Source organism: Chiloscyllium plagiosum, chromosome 4 (assembly GCF_004010195.1).
Source record: "Chiloscyllium plagiosum isolate BGI_BamShark_2017 chromosome 4, ASM401019v2, whole genome shotgun sequence".
Lineage (NCBI taxonomy): Eukaryota > Metazoa > Chordata > Chondrichthyes > Orectolobiformes > Hemiscylliidae > Chiloscyllium > Chiloscyllium plagiosum.
In genome coordinates this window covers 123,861,970-123,884,765 of record NC_057713.1, presented here as the reverse complement: position 1 = coordinate 123,884,765, position 22,796 = coordinate 123,861,970, and the positions used below count along the sequence as shown (strand labels likewise).

General features: G+C 39.2%; 1 protein-coding gene across 6 annotated transcripts in view; it reads left to right on the top strand.

The window, feature by feature from the left end:
• Positions 1 to 22,796, top strand: part of LOC122549388 (polyamine-modulated factor 1-binding protein 1-like) — a 508,658-nt gene that overhangs the window by 259,774 nt on the left and 226,088 nt on the right. For 5 of the 6 annotated variants that reach the window (XM_043689125.1, XM_043689128.1, XM_043689129.1 and 2 more), the window contains 3 exons: positions 1,984 to 2,151; positions 9,157 to 9,240; positions 21,619 to 21,786. In XM_043689125.1, the coding sequence (XP_043545060.1) occupies positions 1,984 to 2,151; positions 9,157 to 9,240; positions 21,619 to 21,786 (420 nt within the window). The remainder of the gene's footprint in view (positions 1 to 1,983; positions 2,152 to 9,156; positions 9,241 to 21,618; positions 21,787 to 22,796) is intronic. The other variant, XM_043689124.1, reaches the window with a different exon arrangement.

Below are 22,796 nucleotides of genomic sequence, written 5' to 3'. Positions count from 1 at the left end.
AGTATTGATTGTTGCTATCATTCTTTTCATATTGGGATTGTTCAGATTTGGATTGTAATTTTCCAACTTGAAAATTGATAAGTTAAAATTGGCTTACTGCTATTAAAATGTAGAGCATTTTAAAGCACTGATCACCAGACAAAGTTGAGATAATTATATTTGTTATAAAACGTAATGCTTAAATTATGCTCATTGTGTAATGAAATAGAATTAATTAGCAAACTCACAGTGAATATAAGATAGAAATCTTGATTAGTTAGGGGATCAAGGGTTATGGCAGAAGGCAGAAAAATGGGTTTGAGAAACGTATCAACCATGATTGAATGGTGGAGCGGACTCAATGGGCCGAATGGCCTTATTTCTACATGTATATCTCATGGTCTTATCTTTATCAGCTATCACCTCCTTTTCTCCAAGGAGAATAAATCCAGTTTTGTCTCCACGTGTTTTTTTTTCAAATTAAATCAATACTCGTCACTTTGAGCAAAGCTGAACTTGCAAGAGAACATGCGCTAATATGGAGGTTTTAGTGGATGAGGTAGAAAATTGAAGAGGTGGCTGCACATACAATAATTTAAGATGCTTTTCATGTTCAGGAGACAATCGCAAACAATTGCACCAATGGAGACTCATCTGCTGCTCAATTCACAATATCTTCATTAACAATCTCTTACAAGGGGACTCAACCTAACATTCATATGCTTTACCTTATGGCAGTTATTCAATCATATCAGCCATATCATTCAAAAACATTTCACAATACTCACTGACATACTTTCCTTTTTCTTGCAGCAAAGTGTACAGCAACTGGTAAATAAAAAGCAGACAAGAATGCCTATGCACTTCAACACCCATAAAGGGATTTAACTTTCATGGGTCGGGAGGGTAACTGAGGTAATTTCCATACAAGATATTGAAAGTATGTCTTGTCGGTAGTTGACAAGCTTTGGGGAGTCAGGAGGTGAGTTTCTTGTTGGAGAATTCTTAGCACCTGACCTGCTGTTGTAATCACCAGTATTCAGATGGCTGCTCCAATTCAGTTTCTGGTAACACCTAAAATGTTTATTGTGGGTTATTCAGTAATGATAATATCATTGAAAGTTAAGGGGCAATGTCTAGATTTTGTCTTGTTGGAGATAGTAATGTCCTGGCAATTGTGTTACTTGCCACTTTCCAGCTCAAGCCTGGATAACGATCTGGTTTTGCTGCATTTAGACATTAGCTTCATCAGTATCTGTGGAGTAATGAATTTGCTGAACACTGTAATCATTAGTGAACATTCTCACTTCCCACTTAATGATGCAGGGAGGGTCAATGAAGAAGCAGCCAAAGATGGTTGAGCCTAGGACACTACTCTGTTATTGGCTTTGGTTTTTTGGGCCCTTCAAAATATTTGTTCCTGTTTTGACACCTTCCTTCAAGTATCCATAGTAATGTAGGTTTGATTCACACTTAATTTTATTCTCACAGAATTAATGTACTCCATACATGCATCTGAGTTTGTACCCTGTGCTGTCAATAATATGCCACTGAAGATCTAAGTGCTGTTTGTAGTTGATCTTTCAAAAATAATTTTTTAACCGTTCAGAACTGAGACTTGGAGGCATGAATTGGCCCTGTTGTATTTTAAAGTTAAGAATAATTCAGAAGAGATTATGTGCTGGCTTTATATATTGAAGTATCAAATTGGACATTTATGTAACAGGGCAGTGGAATGTAGTTGTAGTTTTCATGTGTCATCAGAATCTTTCATAGATCAACAAAAGCTTTGTATCTGACCATGTGCTAGAAATATTGATATGTGGAAAATTTTGTTTGAGAGATGACAGCTGTATCTGCTGTAAATAATGTATTATGAATGACTGTAGCTCAGAATTGTTCAGTCAAATATATTCACATGTGAAATTGTATTAGGTGATAGAATTCAAGTAAATGATGAATATGATTTGAAATAATGGCTGCAGCTTTCAGTTCTGATCTCAGTTGCTCCACAGAGAAAAACTCATGCAGAAGCTAAGAGAAGAAGCTATGCAATTGACAGACCAAATATCACAGCATTCCCAGGACATCAGCAAGCTCAACACTGAGAAGCAGGAAATCGAACTGCAAATGGCAGTAATTGCTGAGAAGCATAGAACTGCTCAACAAGAGGTATATTAAAGATGTCAATACAAGTATAAATTGTTGCTATCATTCTTTTCATATTGGGGTTGTTCAGATTTGGGTGGTAATTTTCCAACTTGAAATTTGATAAGTTAAAATTGGCTTACTGTTATTAAAATGTATACTATTTTAAAGCACTGATCACTAGACAAAGTTGAGATAATTACTATTTGTTATAAAATGTGATGCTAAAATTATGCTCATTGTGTAATGAAATGGAATTAATTAGCAATCTCATAGTGAATACGTCCTAGGTAGCAGCAACCATAGTTTGGTTGAATTTTGCATTTGAGAGAGAGATGAGTGGGTGCAAGACCAGTATTAAGTTTAAAATAAGGCGAGTTATAATGCCTTGAAAGCAGAGATAGCAAAAGTGAATTGATTAATTGGCTTAAGGGATAGGTGAAGATAGAGATGTAATGGCAGATATGTATGGAGATATTTCAGAACCGGCAGAACACATTCTAATGAAAAAGAAAATTTTTAAAGAGAGCACACAACATCCCTGGTTAGCTAAAAAAGGTTGAAGATTGTATCAAATAAATTTAAAGCATAAGCAAACAAACGCAGAATGCTGCAGAAACTTAACAAGTCCACCAGCATTTGTGGAGAGAGTAAAAGAGTTAATGTTTTGAGTCTGGTATAACTTTATTTCAGAACTCATCTTAACTCTGTTTCTATCTCCACAGATGCTGCCAAACTTGCTGAGTTTCTCCAGCATTTTGTTTGTTTCAGATTTCCAGCATCCTTATTTTTTTTTAATCTATAATTATACAAAGGTAAGGTTAGAAGTTTGGACAAATTGCAAAAGCAAAGAATCACTAAAATATTAATAAGGTGGGAGAAATTTGATTACACAATAAAGCCAACTAGAAATGTTAAAACAGTTATTCGGAGATAGTTTTCTTTCCACATCATATTTAATTCTTTTGCATATCACTTTAAATCTGTGCCCTTTCAATCCTTTTATGAGCAGGAAAAATTCAATCTTATTTCCTCCTCTCCTCCTCACTCAATGACTCCAATCTTTTTTATATAACTAGAGCTTCTCATCCTTGCAATGGATTAAACCTCTTCACTCTCTGCAATGTGTTCATTGCCAAGAACTGTACACGATACTTCTACTGAATTCAAATGGTTAATTCAAAACAAAGTAATGGAGAAGTGTGACAGGTACAGCATAGCCTCCCTTCTCTTGTACTCTGTCTCATTCTTCACAGGATCATAGAATCCCTACAGTGTGGAAGCCATTCAGCCCATTGAATCCATACTGACACTCAGAAGAGCATCCTAGCCAGACCCACACCCCTGCCCTATAAACCTGCATTTCCCATGGCAAAACCACCTAGCCTGCACATTCCTGCACACTATGGGCAATTTAGCATGATCAATCCATCTAATTTGCACATCTTTGGATTGTGGGAGGAAACTGGAGCACCTGGAGGAATCCCATACAGACATAGATGAAAGCGCAAAATCCACACAGACAATCACCCGAGGGCAGAATCAAACCTGGGTCAGCAGTGCTAGTCACCTTGCCACCCACTATTAATAAAGCTTAGGATACTATAAACTATATGAACTTGTCTCTACATTTGTTCTGCCACATTTTAATGCCTTATGTACACATACAACTAAGTCCATCTGCTTCTGTACACGCTTTGGAGTAGTTTCCTTATATTGTCTCTGTGGAAGCATCACCTCAGACTTCTCCATGTTGAACTCCCGTCTTCCATCTATCCACCCATTTGATCAACGTGCCACTGTCCTTTTAAATGGTTACACTGCCCTCTTAGAAATTAACAATTCTTTGTATCATCTGCAAACTTTGCTACTGTCCTTGCACTCCAAAATCCAGATCATTAATAGTATGTTTGGAAAAGACAAGGTCCCAGGATTGACTTCTGGAAACTCCACTCCAAACTTTCCTCTAGCCTGAACAATTCCATCAATCGTTGCTCTTTGTTTCCTATCATTCAGTCAAGTTTTTATCTAGGTTGCTATTGACCCTTTTAATCAATGAACTATAACTTTTTTCACAAGTCTTTTCTATGACATGTATTGAACATATTTTAGAAATTATACTCATCAAGACTCTCTGTTAATGCCTTAAAGAACTACAGCAAGTTAGTTAAACGTAATTTTCCCTTAGGAACACCATGCTGACTCACCCTAATTAATCACAATTTTCCATGTGGCTTCTAATTCTCTTCTGAATTATTGTTTCTCAAAGCTTCCCCTGTCCCAAATTTAAATTGACTTGTCTGTAAATTTCCGGCATCACCCCTGATTTGATGGAAGACTGTAAGATTATAACTAATGCTCATGTAATCTGTTTCCTTGGATCGTCCAGGTGCCTTGTCAATTCTAAGTATCAACAGATTATCTGATGCCACCTTTTCAATGTTGAGCCCTTCTAGTGACTAACCTTTCTCTCCAGCCACTATGACTTAATGGAGAAAAGGAGGAAAGACAGGAAGAGGAGTGGAGATTTTGGTTAAGGATACCATTATGGCTGTACTTAGGGAAGATATTCCTGGGGGAGTTTCCAGTGAAGTTTTGCAGGTAGAACTGAGAGATAAGAAAGGGGTGATCACCTTATTGGGATTGTACTATATGCCCCAAATAGTCAGTGGTGTTTCAAATGGGGTAAACCCCTCTGCTAATTTAAAACCAGCAACACAGAAAAGATTTATCCCGTGCAGTAATGTGTGAATATTCGATTGGCCAAGAACTAGTTAAAGTACAAATGAACAACTTTATTTCTTAAAGTATAACAGAGAATAATTAACTAACAACTATTTACAATTCCCTCTTCTACCCTATCTTTTACTTTTCTGTATACAATACTTGTCTGATAAACCACCCCCCACCTCCTGATTAAGATTTACAAAACAAACCTTCTTACCTCAAAAGGCAGCTTTCCGTTTTCTCTGAATTCCTGTCTTCCTTTCTTCTTCTTGCGGATTCTGCTTCAGAGGTTACTGATCAATGAAAGTACCTTTTAAGAGAGCTATTTTTCAGGCAGTCTTTTTACATGCTGGTGCCTTAGCAGTTCTCCTCTCAACTGTTCAATTTTCCCTGTTCTTATATCCCCCAAAGTATCGGATTATGTCATTGGCTTTTAGGATTGTCAATATACTGAATTCAAATTGGATTGGAGTTTGGTATTTTTCGGATATAGTTAAAACTGATTGGCCTAATTTGAATCTGTTTTATCGTTTCCAGACAACCAGCTAATCAGGTTGTTTGACCAAATGTTGCATTATTGTTTTTTCAGAACACTTGGTTCTGTCAGGTAGTTCTGTTGCTTTTACCTTTCTTAAAGGTATAGTACACCCACATCTTCATAACAGTGGGAATTTGAGAAATAAATATATAAGGAGATCTCAGATACCTATAAGAATAATAGGATCATAATGATAGGGGATTTCAACTTTCTAAACATAGACTGGGACTGTCATTATGTTAAGGGCTTGGATGGGGAAGAATTTGTTAAGTATGTATAAGAAAATTTTCTTATTCAATATGTAGGTATACCTACTAGAGAAGGAACAAAACTTGACCTTCTCTGGGGAATAATTCAAGGAAGTGACTGAGGTGTCAGTGGGGGAGCACTTAAGGGCCAGTGATCATATTTCTATTAATCTTAAAATTGTTATGGAAAAGGATAGATCTGATCTAGAAAGCAAAGTTCTAAATTGAAGTAAGGCCAATTTTGACGGTATTAAGCAGGAACTTTCAAAAATTGATTCAGAGAGGCTATTCACAGGCAAAGGGATGGTTTGAAAGTGGGAGGCCTTCAAAAGTGAGATAATGAGAATTTCTGTTAATGTGAAAGGCAAGCTAATATGTGTAGGTAATGCTGGATGACTAGAGAAGTTGAGGCTCTGGTCAAGAAAAAGGAGGCATATGCCGGGTGTAGACAGTTGGAATCAACTGAATCCCTCAGAGTATAAGGGCTGTAAGAGTGTACTTAAGAGAGAGATCTGGGACAAAAAGGGGACATAAGATAGCTTTAGCAAATAGGGTTAAGCAGAATCCAAAGAGATTCTGGAAATATGTTAAGGGCAAAAGAGTAACTAGGGAAAGAATAGGGCTCCTTAAAGATCAACAAGACTGTCCACATATGAAACCACAGGAGATGTGTGAGATACTAAATAAGTATGTATTTACTGTGGTGAAGCACATGAAAATTGGCGAACATGAGGAAATAGATAGTGATATCCTTAAAAGGGTTCATATTACAGAAGAGAAGGTGATGGACGTCTTAAAATGCAATAAAGTAGAAAAAACCCTGGGACCTGATCACGTGTATCCCAGAATTTTATGGGAAGGTAGGGAAGAGGTTGCTGGGTTCCTTGCTGAGATATTTGTATCATTAGTAGCCACAAATGAGGTGCCGAAAGCCTCGAGGTAGGCATGGTGGTGCCATTAGTTAAGGAAGGTGATAAAGAAAAGCCAGGAAACGATAGACTTGTGAGCCTGACATCAGTGCTGGGTAAGTGGTGGGGATTCTGAGGGACGGGATTTACATGCATTTGGAAAGGCAAGGACTGATTAGGGAGAGTCAACATAGCTTTGTGCATAGGAAATGATGTCTCACAAACTTGAATGAGGTTTTTGCAGAAGTTATAAAAAAGATTGATGAAGGTAGAGTAGTAGATGTTGTCTAATTGGACTTCAGCAAGAAGTTCAACAAGGCTCTGCATGATAAACTGGTTAGCAAGGTCAGATCACATGGAATCCAGGGGGAGATAAACAACTGGCTTGACTGGAGGAGACAAAGGGTGTTTATGGAGGGTTGCTTTTTGGTCTGGATGCCTGTTGATGTGTTGCAAGGAGCAGTGCTAGGTCCACAGTTTTCTGTTCATTTATATAAATTATTTGAAGGTGAAATTAGGTGGTACAGTTAGTAAGTTTGCAGATGATAACAAAATTTTCAGTGCAGTGGACAGTAAAAGAGGTTGTCTCAGAGTACAGGTGGACCTTGATCAGATGGTCCAATGGGCCAAGGAGTGGCAGATGGAGTTCAATTCAGAAAAATGTGAGGTAATGCATTTTGGTAAGGCAAAACAAGGCAGGACTTAGACATCTAATGTTAGGGTCCTGGGGAGTGTTGCTGAAGAAAAGCACCTAGAGGTGCAGAGGAAATTCTCCTTGAAAGTGGAGTCACAAGGTGGTGAAGAAGGCATTTGGCACGCTTGCCTTCATTGTTCAGTGCATTGAGTAGAGAAGTTGGGATGTTATGTTGTTGTCATTAGTCAGGCCACTTTTAGAATGTTGTATTCAGTTCTGGTCTCCCTACTTTGGAAAAATGGTGTTACACTTGCAAGGGTTCATAAAAGATTTACAAGAATGTTGCTGGGTTTGGAGAGTGTGAGCCATAGGGAGAGGCTGAACAGGTTGGGTCTTTTTTTTGTTGGCTGAGGACTGACCTTGTAGAGGTTTGTATAATCGTGAGAGGCATGGATAGGATGAATAACCAAAGTCTTTTTCTCAGGATAGGGGAGTCCAAAACTAGAGGGCACAGGTTTAAGAGAGGGGCAAGAATAAAAGAGACCTATGGGGCAACGTTTTCACACGGAAGGTGGTCTGCGTTTGGAATGAGCTGCCAGAGGAAGTGGTGGAGGCTGCTATAATTACTACATTTAAAAGGCATCTGCATATGCATATGAATAGGAATATGGGCCAAATGCTAGTAAATGGGATTAAATCAGTTTAGGATATCTGGTCGGCATGGATGAGGTGGACCGAAGGGCCTGCTTCCATGCTATGTAACTGAGTCTATGACTCTAGTCTACTTTCTTGGTAAAGAGAATTGCAAATAATTTCTTTGATACCTCAGCCATGCAGAAACTGAGAGAAGAAACTGATGGGTAAATCTTCTTTTTGGTCTCTAACTGGACATAATCGTTTTATCACCCGTTTATTGTTTTTCTGCCAATAGAAATGTTTGGGATTTCCATTTATGTTGGCTGCCAATTTTTAAAAAATAATTCCCTTGTTTCTCTTGTGTGCTGTTTCACCTCCGTTCCAAAGTCATTGTATTTAGCCTGGTTCTCATTTGCACATTCTCCCTGACACTTGTCATGTGTGCACTTTTTCTTTTTATCTTAATTTTCCTCTTGCTTTTTATCCAGGTAGTTGCAAATGTTTTTGCTCTATTTTTCCCTGTTGAGGACATTAACTATAATTGTATCTGAACCTTTTTTTTAAGGTAACCCCTTGTTCAGTTACAGTTTTTCTCATCTATCTTTGGCTCCTGTCCGTCTGACCCAACTCATCTTGCCATGTTGAAGTTAGCTAATTATTCTTACTACCAATTGACCATCATCCTAATCTTTATTGTGTAATGTTACTGCAAGAATTTTTAACCTTGTTAGGTTAGGTTAGATTCCCTACAGTGTGGAAACAGGCTCTTCGGCCCAACCAGTCCACACCGACCCTCTGAAGAGTAACCCACCCAGACCCAATTCCCTCTGATTGATGCACCTAGTACTATGGGCAATTTGGCATGGTCAATTCACCTGGCCAGTACATCTTTGGACTGTGGGAGGAAACTGGAGCATCCCGAGGAAACCCACATAGCCACGGGGAGAATGTGCAAACCTCACACAGACAGTCACCCGAGGCTGGAATCAAACCTGGGACCCTGGTGCTGTGAGGTACTAGTGCTAACCACTGAGCCACTGTGCCTTTGCTTTACTTTTCCAACCTGTTTCTAAATATTGCTGCTAACTGTAGGTGCTAAAAGATAATACACTTTATGGATTTATACTTGTATTTGACCCTTTCAAAATACAGAACAGCAGAAAGCAGCATGTATTTTTCTTTTTATGTGACTGTATCTCCATTGAATTCTGGTGCTGAAAATCATATTAGACAATAGACAATAGGTGACTGATACATAAATCCAAGTTTGAACAGATTAGGTATAATTATTCCATTTACAGTATGTAATATTCACATCTACATTGTTTTGACACTCAGGTGATTAACAGAGATCAGATTATTCTAAAATTGAAGACAGACTTGAAAACTGCACAGGAGAAATATACAGGTTCACAGGACGAAGTATGTATTCTCTTGTTTACTTTTAGGCAGTAACATAAGACTTCAATAAAATATTAGCCTTAAATTTAATGCTAAATTAATAATGTTGAAATGAAGTATCATCTTTTGCTTTGATTCATTTTTGCAAACATTGGTTGTTCTTCAATCCTTTCATTTCCTCTAACAGTTCATTTGGCTATGGAAGCTAAATGGAAGGGACCACACCTTCTCCCCTCGAGTCCTGTCCAAAACATGTTGTAATAATCTTCACCTCCTGTTGTATATCAAGTTACATGCATTGTCCTGAAGCAGAGCTCTAATCAGTCAGCCAAATTTCCACTGTTGTCAGCACTAAAGAGAAAAAGAATATTAAATTGGCTTGACGGAAAGAATCCAACTTCTAGTTTCCTGCAATGTTTTATATTATCAGTATTTTTACAATAACATACTGCAATAGATTAGATTCCCTACAGTGTGGAAACAGGCCCTTCGGCCCAACAAGTCCACACCAACCCTCTGAAGAGGAACCCACTCAGACCTATTTCCCTCTGACTAATGCACTTAACCACTGAGCCACTGTGCCTTTACTTTACTTTTCCAACTTGTTTCTAAATATGGGCAATTTAGCATGGCCAATTCATCTGCCCTGCAGGAGGAAACCCACACAGACACGGGGGAGAATGCGCAAACTCCACACAGTTGCCCAAGGCTGGAATTAAACCTAGGACCCTGGTGCTGTGAGGTAGTAGTGCTGAGCCACCACCAAACCACCGTCCCACTCATAATTGTATAGTTTAAAATCCTACTACATTAGGGACTTCAGAATTTTTGAGGAGCATCTTGCTATTATTTCTACTTCACATTTACTTTTTTGATTGCAAAAGTAGGAATTTGCAACACTGTGGTTATCATTTTCCTTTTTCTCTAATATTTCCTTTTTTTGCACTTGAGTAACAATCCTTTAGAGGTAGATATATTTTAAAGAGATGAGCCTCTCAAATAACCAATTGAAATAAAAAAGTACAAGGTTTCAAGTTTTAAGACTTTAATTATAACAAATAAACTAAAATCGACATAGATCAAACATCACCTGGAAACATAGGAAATAAGAGCTGGAGTAGGCCTTTCAGCCATTCAAGCCTATTCCACCATTCATTATGATCATGGCTGCTCATCCAACTCAACAGCCTGTTCTTGTTTTACCTCAGATGCTTTGCTTCTTTTAGCCCCAAATGTTATGTCTGATTATTTCTTGAAACCGTACAATGTTTTGGCCTCAACAGCTTCTGTGGGAGTGAATTCCAGAGGCTCACCACTCTCTAGGTGAAGAAATTTCTCCTCAACTCAGTCCTGAATAGTTTATCCCATATCCTTAGTCTGTGACCCTTGATTCCTGACTTCCCTGTCATTGGGAACATTCTTCCTGTTGGAATTTTTATAGGTTTCTATGAGATCCCCCCTCATTCATCTGAACTCTACAAATATAATCTTAACCATTTCAACCTCTCCTCATATGTTCATCTTACCATCCCAAGAATCAGTCTGGTAAACCTTTGCTACACTACCTCTATAGCAAGAACATCCTTCCTCAGATAATAAGAGCAAAACTGCACACAATATTCCAGGTGTAGTTTCACCAAGGCTCTGTACTTGAATCCTTTTGCAATGAAAGCCAATATACCAGTTGAGTTCTTTAAGACCTGCTTCATCTGCACGCTTAACCTCAGCGATTGGTGTACAAGAAAACCAGGATTTTGTTGCACATTGCCCTCTTGCAAGTTGTAGTCTTTCATATAATAATATTGATTCATGTTTTTGCTATCAAAGTAGATAACCTCACATTTATCCATATTATACTGCATCTGCCATGCATTTGTTCACTCACTCAGCTTGTCCAAATCAGACTGAAACATTCCCGCATCCTCCTCAAGATCACTTCTTACCCAGCTTTATGTCATCTGAAATTTGGAGATATTTCATTTACTTCCCCCATTCAAATAATTAATATGTATTTTGAATAGTGGAGTTCCTAAGACTGACCCCTGCAGTACCCACGGGTCACTAACTGCCATTCAGAAAAAGACTTGTTTATTCCCACTGTTTGTTTCCTGTCTGCCACCAAACACTGCCTCCAATCCATGGGCTTTACTTTTATAGTCTAAACTCTTACCTGGGACTTGTGGAAAGGTTTCGGGAAGTCACATTCCCTAGCTGTTCCTCGTCAAGTCTACAAGTTAGATCTTTGAGGAATTCCAGTAAATTTGTTAAGCATGATTTCTCTTTCTTTGTTCCATGCTGACTCTGTCTGGTTCTGCCATTATTTTCCATATGCTCAGTTATTAATTCTTTTATAATGGATTCAAGCATTTTCTTCACTACCGATGTCAAGCCAACTGGTCTATAATTTCCAGTTTTTTTCTCTGTCTCCCTTCACAAATAGAGGGATTCCATTAGCTACCTCCAATCTGTTGGAGTTGCTCCATAATTTATAGAATCTTGGAAGATGACCATCAATGCACCCACTATTTATATTTTACTCCCTAAAGTAGTGTGGGATGTAGATTATCAGGGCCTCGAGATTTATCCTCCTTCAATCCCATCAAATTTCCCATACCATTTACCTATTAAGAATGAATTCCTTCAGTTCTTCCTTCTTACCAAACCCTGTGTTCTCCAACATTTCCGGTATGTTATTTGTGTCCTCATTTGTGACCACAGAACCAAAGTATTTGTTTAGTTGGTCAACCATTTCTTTGATTTGGAGATGCCAGTGTTGGACTGGGGTGTACTCCGGGTGCTCTGGTTTCCTCCCACAGTCCAAAGATGTGCAGGTCAGGTCAATTGGCCATGCTAAATTGTCCAAAGTGTTAGGTGCATTTGTCGGAGGGAAATGGGTCTGGTTGGGTTACTCTTCGGAGGGTCGTTGTGGACAGGTTGGGCCGAAGGGCCTGTTTCCACACTGTAAGGTATCTAATCTAAATAGTTTATAGTCAAATAGGTTTATTTGGAAACACTACCTTTCGGAGCACTGCTCCTTCATCAGGTGGTTGTCATTTCTTTGTTCCCATTATAAATTCCCCTGATTCTGACTGTAATGGACTTACATTTATCTTCATCAATCTTTTTCTCTTCACATATCTACAGAAACATTTGCAATCAGTTTTTATGTTCCCCATTAATAGAAAAGATCCACGAGCTCTTTCAGTTAAACTAATGGTTAATCTTTGAAGTCCGATTACTTTTGTCTCTTTTCTTTTGAAGAGAAAACCAATTGTCTCAAGCTTCTGCACACAGTAAATTCTTTGTTTCTTCACAAAATACGGCATGGTGACTCAGTGGTTAGTGCTGCTTCACAGCGCCAGGAACCCGAGTTTGATTCCACCCTCGGGCGACTATCTGTGTGGAGGTTGCACATTCCCCTTGTGCCTGCATGTGTTTTCTCTGGATGCTGTGGTTTACTCCGACAGTGCAGGTTAGATAGATTGCCCCTTGTGTCCAGGTATGTGTAGTTAGGTGGATTAGCCATGGGTAATGCAGGATTACAGGGATAGGATCTGGGTAAGATGCTGTTCAGAGGGTCAGTGTGAACTTGATGAGGCAGATGGCCTGCTTCAGCACTGTAGGGATTCTATGATTCAACAATGTCTCCTTTGCATTTCTGACTCCTATGATTCAACAATGTCTCCTTTGCATTTCTGACTCTTTCTATCCCAAAATAAAAATCACACAAAACCAGGTTATAGTCCAACAGGTTTAATTGGAAGCACACTAGCTTTCGGAGCGACGCTCCTTCATCAGGTGATTGAAGGAGCGTCGCTCCGAAAGCTAGTGTGCTTCCAATTAAACCTGTTTGTCTATAACTTGGTGTTGTGTGATTTTTAACTTTGTACACCCCAGTCCAACACCGGCATCTCCGAATCATATCTCAGAATAGTAACTGTTCGTGTGAGTTACTGTGTACAGGTGAGGAAGCTGACTTGATTTGAAAAGATTTCATTTTGTGTCTCAGACCCATGACAACCTCACCATAAGGGGCATCCCTGAGCTGGGGTACTTCTGAAATTTCCAGGTTTACTGTAGGTTAAAGGAGACATTTTAAGACATAACTCTTTGTCAAGTCCAGTATGTGTAACACAGTTTGATTCTAAACAAGATAACATCTGGCCATTTTGCATAACTGCATCTTGAAAAATGTGCTAGATTGTATTGAGAGTGATTTTTTTTTTAATGAAAGAGATTCAAAGCTCATTATGGACATAAGGCACTCTGTCTCTGCTTGTCCAAATTCATTTTTTTTAAGTATTGGAACCTTGAAACTATTAATTTCATCACTGTTTCAATTTTGTCCCCTATAATTTATTGATTTAATTATATATTTTTGTACTGTGGTTGCATTGTTCTCATTGCTGTCACCTAAGCTTAACAAAATGTAAACTCCTCTCACAAAAAGACCATTAACATTTATTATAATGAGTACAAATTTCTCAGAAATCATATTACACATACTTTTACCCTTGTGAACGCTCACAACTCTTCTTAACACATGGAAGTTCAACTTTTTTAAGAGAATGAAAAAAATCTACCTGAAGTAACTAATCCCAATGTGAACTTGGCCCAGTGTTAGCATTTCCACCTCTCGTGATGGAATGGTGCAAGTTCAAGCCTGACACATAGAACTTGAACTGGTTGTATAAGCTGACAAGTCAATCTACTATTAATGGTATATAACATATCAGAGGTGTCTTAGACTTGTCTGCTTATTTAGGTCCTGACCCAGGGCAGCTAGGCAGTTTCACATGTGAAATATTATCAACAGCAACCAAATAGGAAGATATCTCTGGGACTGCAAAACAATTACGAGTGCCAGCCTGCATCTCAGAGCTGCCAGGCCAGTAGAGATTGTTGCTACTGACACTGCAGGAAGAAGAAGGCATCACCACTTTAAGGTCTTCTAAGGCCAGGTAAAATATTTTTGCTTGGAGGGTTAACCCCTCCAGAGACACCACTGAATCTATCAGAGCAGCAATTCTTGGTTTCGAACCCCTCCAAGAGCAATGGAGCAGCAGTTAAATCCATCTCAGGGACCTTCTTGGAGCTCCCTAGTTTACCTAGAGGTTTCCCCATGTGCTAGGGGCCTGACAATTTGCTATTAAATGTAAATAAGGCTGTAGTGGGAAGGGGAGCTGAACACTTATTGGAGAATTAATTGTTTTATTTGTTTGGATACCTCTGATCAGGCTTCCCTCTTGTTGCTTCCGTCACCATATTACAAGGCTTCCTGCTTCCCAGCTTATCTGCAGAGAGCTAGAAACATGCAACAAGACATTTCCAGTGATGCGTTTCAAAGGACAACAAGGAGCAACATTTATTCTTTTGGCAATATCTCCATAAAATCTTGACTGGTCACTTAACTCATTGCTATTTGTGGGAACACACATGCACTAATTAACTGCCATCCATAATAATAGCAGTCTCAATTCATAAATAATTCATTGGTTGTGAAGTGCTTTTGAATGTCCTGCACTATATACATGGTTGATCTCTTAGGCTAACATGTGTTTTACTTTGCCTTTAAACATTGCTGGAAAATTAAATGTGAACACTCTCCGTTGTTACGTCTGGCCTTTTGTGTGATCATGCTTGCAATTTCAAGTATAACCACTGCATCTTTTTCCTGCTCAGAATAATTGAGATGATGACTCGCTGGTGCATTTCTCAGGACATTGCCTTGAACAATCAGAGTCATCCTGAATGGTTTAAAATTTAAAAGAAATCTGGCAATTAACTGTCAGTCATATACTGGTGCATTCTTCAGGGCAATATCTCTAACAATCCCAATTCCATTTTACACTGAATCAGCATTCTGCTTTCATGCAATATAAATATTGGTTTACCCTTTTAATTGTTAGTTTTGCAAATTGTCTGGATGAATGCAGGAGGCTTTGACAATGTGTTTTTTTTCTAGCAACATTGGATAAAAATGATAAATGGCAATATTCAGGTCATGTGCATATTTTGCCAGAGTAAAATGTAAGAATGTTTCTTACAGCAAGAAATGATTGCCAGTAACTTGTACAGTCAATTACTCATGACATTTATCTTCTGAGCTTACTTGAAATCAGAGCTAATGTGACAAACATACATTGCATGTGAAGTGATAACTCAAATATAACAGCATATAATTTAACTAAAATCAACATTATTTTGTTGTAGTGATATTCAACACTCTGTTGGCTTAGTAACCCATGTACATTCTTTACCTGAAAATTGGATCAGACACAAGTTCTATATAACTGTAGTTGAATAATATCATGCTGTTGCATTTCTCAGTATTTAAGCATATAGAATTTAAATTAAGTTGCATGTTTTACACACCAGTAGATAGGGAATATCCTTTCTATCTGTGATGGATAGGTTAATGGAGGGTATTCTGAGGGACAAGATTTACAGGCATTTGGAAAGGCAAGGACTGATTAGGACTGAAGCGTTCTGTGGAAGGGTACTTGACCCAAAATATTAACTCTGATGTCTCTCCAAAGATGCTGCCAGAACTACTGAGCTTTTCCAGCAATTTCTGTTTTTGTTAAGGACTGATTAGGGATAATCAACATGGCTTTCATGTGTTGTGTTTTACTAACTTGATTGAGTTTTTTTTCAAGAAATGACAAAGAAGATTGATGAAGGTAGACTGGTAGACATTAGAAATCAGCAAGGCGTTTGACAATGTTCCACATGGTGGATTGGTTAGCAAGGTTAGATCACACGGAATCCAAGGGGAACCAGCCAATTGAATACAAAATTGGCTTGAAGGTAGGAGACAGAGGATAGTAGTGGAGGGTTGTTTTTTGGACACTGGAAACCTGTCACCCAGCAGTATGTCGCAAGGAGCAATGCTGTGGTCACTGCATTTTCTCATATATATAAATGATTTGGATCTGAATATGGGAGTTGTGGTTAGTAAGTTTGCAGATGACACCAAAATTGGTGGTCTAGTGGACAGTGAAGTAAGTTATCTCAGGGTATAATAGGATCTTGATCAGATGGATCATTGGGCCTCGGAGTGGCAGATGGAGTTTAATTTAGAGGAATGTGAGGTATTGCATTTTGGTAAGGCAAATCAGGGAAGGACTTATACACTTAATGGTAGAGCCCTGGGAAGTGTTGTTGAACAGGGACCTAGGGGTGCTGATTCATAGTTCCTTGAAAGTGGAGTTGCAGGTAGACAAGGTGGCGAAGAATGTGTTTGGCACGCTTAACTTCAGGGCATTGAATATAGGAATTGGGATGTCATGTTGCAGCTGTACAGGACATTGGTTAGGCAACTTTTAGAATACTGCATTCAATTCTGGTTTCCCTGCTATAGGAAGGATGTTATTAAACTTGTAAGGGTTCAGAAAAGATTTACAAGGATGTTGCCAGGATTGGAAGATTTGAGCTATAGGGCAAGATTTTTCCTGGATTGTTGGAGGCTGATAGGTGACCTTGTAGAGGTTTATAAAATCATGAGGGGAATGGATAGGGTGAATGGTCAAGGTCTTTTCCCCAGGTAGAGGTGTCCAAAATTAGAGGGCATATGTTTAAAGTAAAAGGGGAAAGATTTTAAAGAAACCTGAGTCGCAACATTTTCATGTAGAGGGTGGTACGTGTATGGAATGAGCTGCCAGAGGACGTGGTGGAGGTGGGTACATTTACAGCATTTAAAAGACATTTGGATGGATACATGAATAGGAAGGGTTTAGAGGGATGTGGGCCAAGTGATGGCAAATTAGTCTTCAATTAATTAAGGATATCTGGTTGGCATGGATGAGTTGGACCAAAGCGTTTGTTTCTGTGCTGTATAACTCTATGACTCTATGACTAAGTCAATTCCTAGTAAGTATTGTACAATCAAACATTTTTAGGTTGAGTGCAATCCAATGACAATAGTGTCAAAGAAAATAAATTAAAAAAACAACTATGTCATTTTAAAATAACTACTCTTCATTATAAAAATTCTGGTCTTCAAGTAATGGCTATGTTTGATAACACAAGCTTAAAGTTTAAGGATTTTAAAATAGGGATGGGTATGTTCCAAGTATCCAAAAAGATTAATCTCTGTTAGGATTTAAAAGATATATTTTAAAAATGGTTTGATTTACGCTGCATGTTTTAGAAATTTGCATCCTAAATTTATCCACATCTCTTTGTGTAAGACCTCCATCAAACTCTGCCTTTGGATCTTTGCTTGAATGCTGTAACCCTGAGGCCCCAAGCAGTAGCTAGCACATAGAAATGCAGAGTTAGACAAAAGCACAATGGATTAGAAAAGATATGCTAGCAGAGAACATTGCATGTGGAAACTGAGGAGCAGCAGTTCAACATACCCTGTAGGTGTAAAACCAGAGCCATGAATTGGCTGCCCATTGTAGAAATTGATTGATTTTCCCTTTCATTGAAAACCTATCCTGAATGTCTTTCAAACGAAGTACCTGTTTTACAGTTATCTGGGCAGGATCAGTTGGAGGTTTATTGTGATTTAATTCCCAGTGAAGCTTGAACATTAAAAAAAAGGAAGGGCACTCTTGAATTAAGTTGTTTTGCTTTCACATTTCAGTAGCTAGAAGTATATTGTATTCACATATTGATATTGGCAGGTTTTAATTAGAAATCTAAAAAAAAGAATTCCCAATTGTTATGGGTGTTTAGTGATTAAACATTGGCTCAGATCGTTAACAAACATCTCTTGAAGTAGAAAAGAGAAAGTGATGACTGCAGATACTGGAGAGTCAGAGTCAAAAAAGGTGACGCTGGAAAGGCACAGCGGGTCAGGCAGTATCCAAGGAGCAGGAGAGTCACTTTTGGGGCATAAGCCCAGCCTGGAATTTGAAAAAGATTGACTCATTAATGGGTAGTGGTGAAGCAGACATGTTCTGGTATTGGAAATCTTCCCATTCAAATTCAAAAGACTGCAACTTGTGACCTTGTAAAGTCTTGCTGTTAACTAACCAGCAGTAATTTAGCATGACCTGGACTGCAATGTATTAAAGTTTCAACTTAGTAAATGCTATCAATATCTCTATGCATATTTGTTGACTTATTAATCTTGTATCAATCCGTGCTTAAGTTCTTTTACTTCAGATAACAATGTTCAATGCCTTGGGAAATGGCCAGCTCTGTTGCAACATGTTTCTTTAGATGCTTCATATAATTCAAATGGGTATGCTGCACTTTTGAGCACTTATAAAAATATCTGTTTTTGCAAGGTTTGTGAAGGTTTGTAGCTCAGGTTGAGGTTTAGGGTGTAGGTTTGTTCGCTGAGCTGTAGGTTTGATATCAAGACATTTCATTACCTGGCTAGATAACACCATCAGTCGTGACCTCCAAGTGAAGCGAAGCTGTTGTCTCCTGCTTTCTATTTATATGTTTGTCCTGGATGGGGTTCCTGGGGTTTGTGGTGATGTCATTCCCTGTTCGCTTTCGGAGGGGTTGATAGATGGTATCTAGATCTATGTGTTTGATTATGGTGCTGTGGTTGGAGTGCCAGGCCTCTAGGAATTCTCTGGCTTGTCTTTGCTTAGCCTGTCCCAGGATAGATGTGTTGTCCCAGTTTTTTTTCCTCCGTGTGTAGGGCTACGAGGGAGAGAGGGTCAGGTCTTTTAGCTAGCTGGTGGTCGTGTATCCTGGTAGCTAACTTTCTTCCTGTTTGTCCTACATAGTGTTTGTGGCAGTCCTTGCATGGAATTTTGTAGACGACTTTGGTTTGTACTGGGTCTTTTAAGTTTGTTAGTTTTTGTTTGAGGGTGTTGGTGGGTTTGTGTGCTACTAGGATTCCGAGGGGTCTTAGTAGTCTGGCTGTCATTTCTGAAACTTCTTTGATGTATGGTAAGGTGGTTAGGGTTTCTGGCTGTGTTTGGTCTGCTTGTTGTGGTTTGTTCTTGAGGAATCTGCGGACTGTATTTTTTGAGTATCCGTTCTTCTTGAATACGCTGTATAGGTGGTTCTCCTCTGTTTTCCGAAATTTGTCTGTGCTGCAGTGTTTGGTGGCTCGTTGGAGTAGTGTTCTGATACAGCTTTGTTTGTGTGTGCTGGGCTGGTTGCTGGTGTAGTTAAGTATTTGGTCAGTGTTTGTCGGTTTTCTGTATACGCAGGTTTGTAGTTCTCCCTTGTCCGTTCTTTTGACTGTGATGTCCAGGAATGCGAGTTTGTTGTTGGTTTCTTCCTCCTTGGTGAACTTTATGCCTGTGAAAGTGTTGTTGATGATGTTAAATGTCTCTTCTATCTTGTTTCGTTTTGTGATGACAAAGGTGTCATCTATGTAGCGGACCCAGATTTTTGGTTTGATGGTTGGTAGGGCTGATTGTTCTCGTCTTTGCATTACCGCTTCTGCTATGAATCCTGATAGTGGAGATCCCATGGATGTGCCGTTGGTTTGTTTGTAGACTATGTTGTTGAAGATGAAGTGGGTGGTGAGGCACAGGTTCACTAGCTTCATGATGTTTTCGTTGATAATGTGATTGATGGTAGTTGGGGTGTGTGTGATGGTCTCTTTTAAAAGTGTGGAAGTGTTTCCTTTGCCAGGTCGATGTTGATGGAGGTGAACAGTGCTGTTACGATGAATGAGATCATTGTTTCATCATCTTCTAGTTTGGTGTTTTTGATGATTTTTAGGAATTCTTGGGGGGATTGACACTTCTACTAGGTATTTCAGTCTTGCGTGTAGTTCTTTGGCCAGTCTGTAAGTTGGTGTTCCGGGTCTGAGGGGGGCTCCTGGTTTATGGATTTTTGGTAGTCCGTAGAATTGTGGGGTGTTGGTCCCATCTGGTTTCATTTTTTGGGATTCTGTCTTGTTTAGAAGAGTCACAGCACTCCATCCACTCCACCCAGTAATTCCTAAAAATCATCAAAAACACCAAAATAGAGGAAGACAAAACAATGATCTCATTCAACGTAACAGCACTATTCACCTCCATCAACATCGACCTGGCAAAGGAAACACTTACTTTTTTTTAAAAGAGACCATCACGCACACCCCAACCACCATCAATCACATTATCAATGAAAACATCATGAAGCTAGTGGACCTGTGCCTCACCACCCACTTCACCTTCAACAACATAATCTACAAACAAACCAACGGCACACCCATGGGATCTCTGCTATCAGGATTCATAGCAGAAGCGGTAAAGCAAAGACTAGAACAAACAGCCCTACCAACCATCAAACCAAAAATCTGGGTCCGCTATGTAGATGACACCTTTGTCATCACAAAACGAAACAAGATAGAAGAGACATTTAACATCATCAACAACACCCTCACAGACATAAAGTTCACCAAGGATGAAGAAACCGACAACAAACTTGCATTCCTGGACGTCACAGTCGAAAGAATGGACAACGGAGAACTACAAACCTGCCTACACAGAAAACCGACAAACATTGACCAAATACTTAACTACACCAGCAACCAGCCCAGCACACACAAACAAAGCTGTATCAGAACACTATTCCAAACAGCCACCAAACACTGCAGCACAGACAAACTTCAGAAAACAGAGGAGAACCACCTATACAACGTATTCAAGAAGAACGGATACTCAAAAAATACAGTCCGCAGATTCCTCAAGAACAAACCACGACAAGCAGGCCAAACACAGCCAGAAACCTTAACCACCATACCATACATCAAAGAAGTTTCAGAAATGACAGCCAGACTATTAAGACCCCTCGGAATCCTAGTAGCACATAAACCCACCAACACTCTCAAACAAAAACTAACAAACTTAAAAGACCCAGTATAACCCATGGGCAAAACCAACGTCGTCTACAAAATTCCATGCAAGGACTACCACAAACACTACGTAGGATAAACAGGAAGAAAGGTAGCCACCAGGATACACGAACACCAGCTAGCCACATAAAGACACGACCCTCTCTCCCTCATAGTCTTACACTCAGAGGAAAGAAACCACCATTTCGACTGGGACAACACATCTATCCTGAGACAGGCTAAGCAAAGACATGCCAGAGAATTCCTAGAGGCCTGGCACTCCAACCACAACACCGTAAACAAACACATAGATCTAGATACCATCTATCAACCCCTCCGAAAGCGAACAGGGAATGACATCACCACAAACCCCAGGAACCCCATCCAGGGCAAACATATAAATAGAAAGCAGGAGATAACAGCTTTGTTTCACTTGGAGGTTGCCACTGATGATGTTACCTTGCCAGGTAGTGAAACATCTTGATATCAAACTTACAGCTCAGCGAGCAAACCTACATTCTAAAAATATCTGTTTTAGAGATTTAAGTATGCCAGTAGGTGTTATCTTTGCCAGGCACTAAGCTGATTAAACAAAAATGGTGTTCTGCAATGTAAATCATATATTTTTAATGAACATTATTTTTAATGAACAGCTTGGTGTTCAGCAAGCTGAGATCAACAGACTTCATGAAAAATTGGAAGATCTGCAGAATGAAATTCGCAACCAAAAGCATGTTCGCAATGAACAGGAAAATCACCTGAGCCAAGCTGAAAAGTCTATTCAAGAATTTGCACATCAACGGGAAATGCTCATGCAAGAGGTTGGTGGAAGACCAAATGAGGAATTGCAAGATTGTTACTAATTGTAGCAGGATTTTTGAACAGTTATTCAATATGAAACTTAACTTTGTGAAATGGCTGTTGAAACTGTTTTGTCTTCCTATTATTTCCAATAAGGAAGGCAATGGCCTAGTGGTATTGCTGTTAATTATTAATCCAGAGACCCAGGTAATGTTCTGGGGTCTCTGCATTGCTTCCTAACATGGTAGATGGTGAAATTTGATTTCAGACAAAATCTGGAATTAAGAGTCTAATGATGAATATGAATCCATTATCGATTGTCAGGAAAATACCCGAGTAGTTTAATGAAGGAAACTGCCATCTACATCTCACCTAAATGTGACTCCAGACCCACAGCAATGTGGTACTCTTAACTGCCCTCTGGGCAATTAAAGACAGGTAATAAATGCTAGCCTGGCCAGCAATGCCCACATTCTATGAACTGATTTTTTAACAACCAAAACGTACAGCCTATATAGTTTTTTTTTTCCACAGTAAGCCATGATTGGTTGCAGGTTTCAGTTCCATAGAGAACCATTCACTGTACAATAGCTCCCCTGAATGATCATTTTCCAATTCTGAAGTTTGATACCCAAAAAACGGACATGAGGCTGGATTTCTGCAGTCTCCTGCAGACCGGAGTTGTGGGGGTGGGGATGGGGAGGGAGGTGGCAGTGTCAGGAAAGTATCTGTAAAACCTTGTTGAATGACTTTGTAATGCTGTCCTGCCCCATGATGATTTTTCCAGTGATGGGTAGCCATGGCAAAGTAATGGAAAGGGTACTGAGGAATAGGATTTATGAGTATCTGGAAAGACACTGCTTGATTAGGGACAGCCAGCACGGATTTGTGAAGGGTAGGTCTTGCCTTACAAGTCTTATTGAATTCTTCGAGGAGGTGACCAAGCATGTGGATAAGGGTAGAGCAGTGGATGTAGTGTACATGGATTTTAGTAAGGCATTTGATAAGGTTCCCCATGGTAGGCCTATGC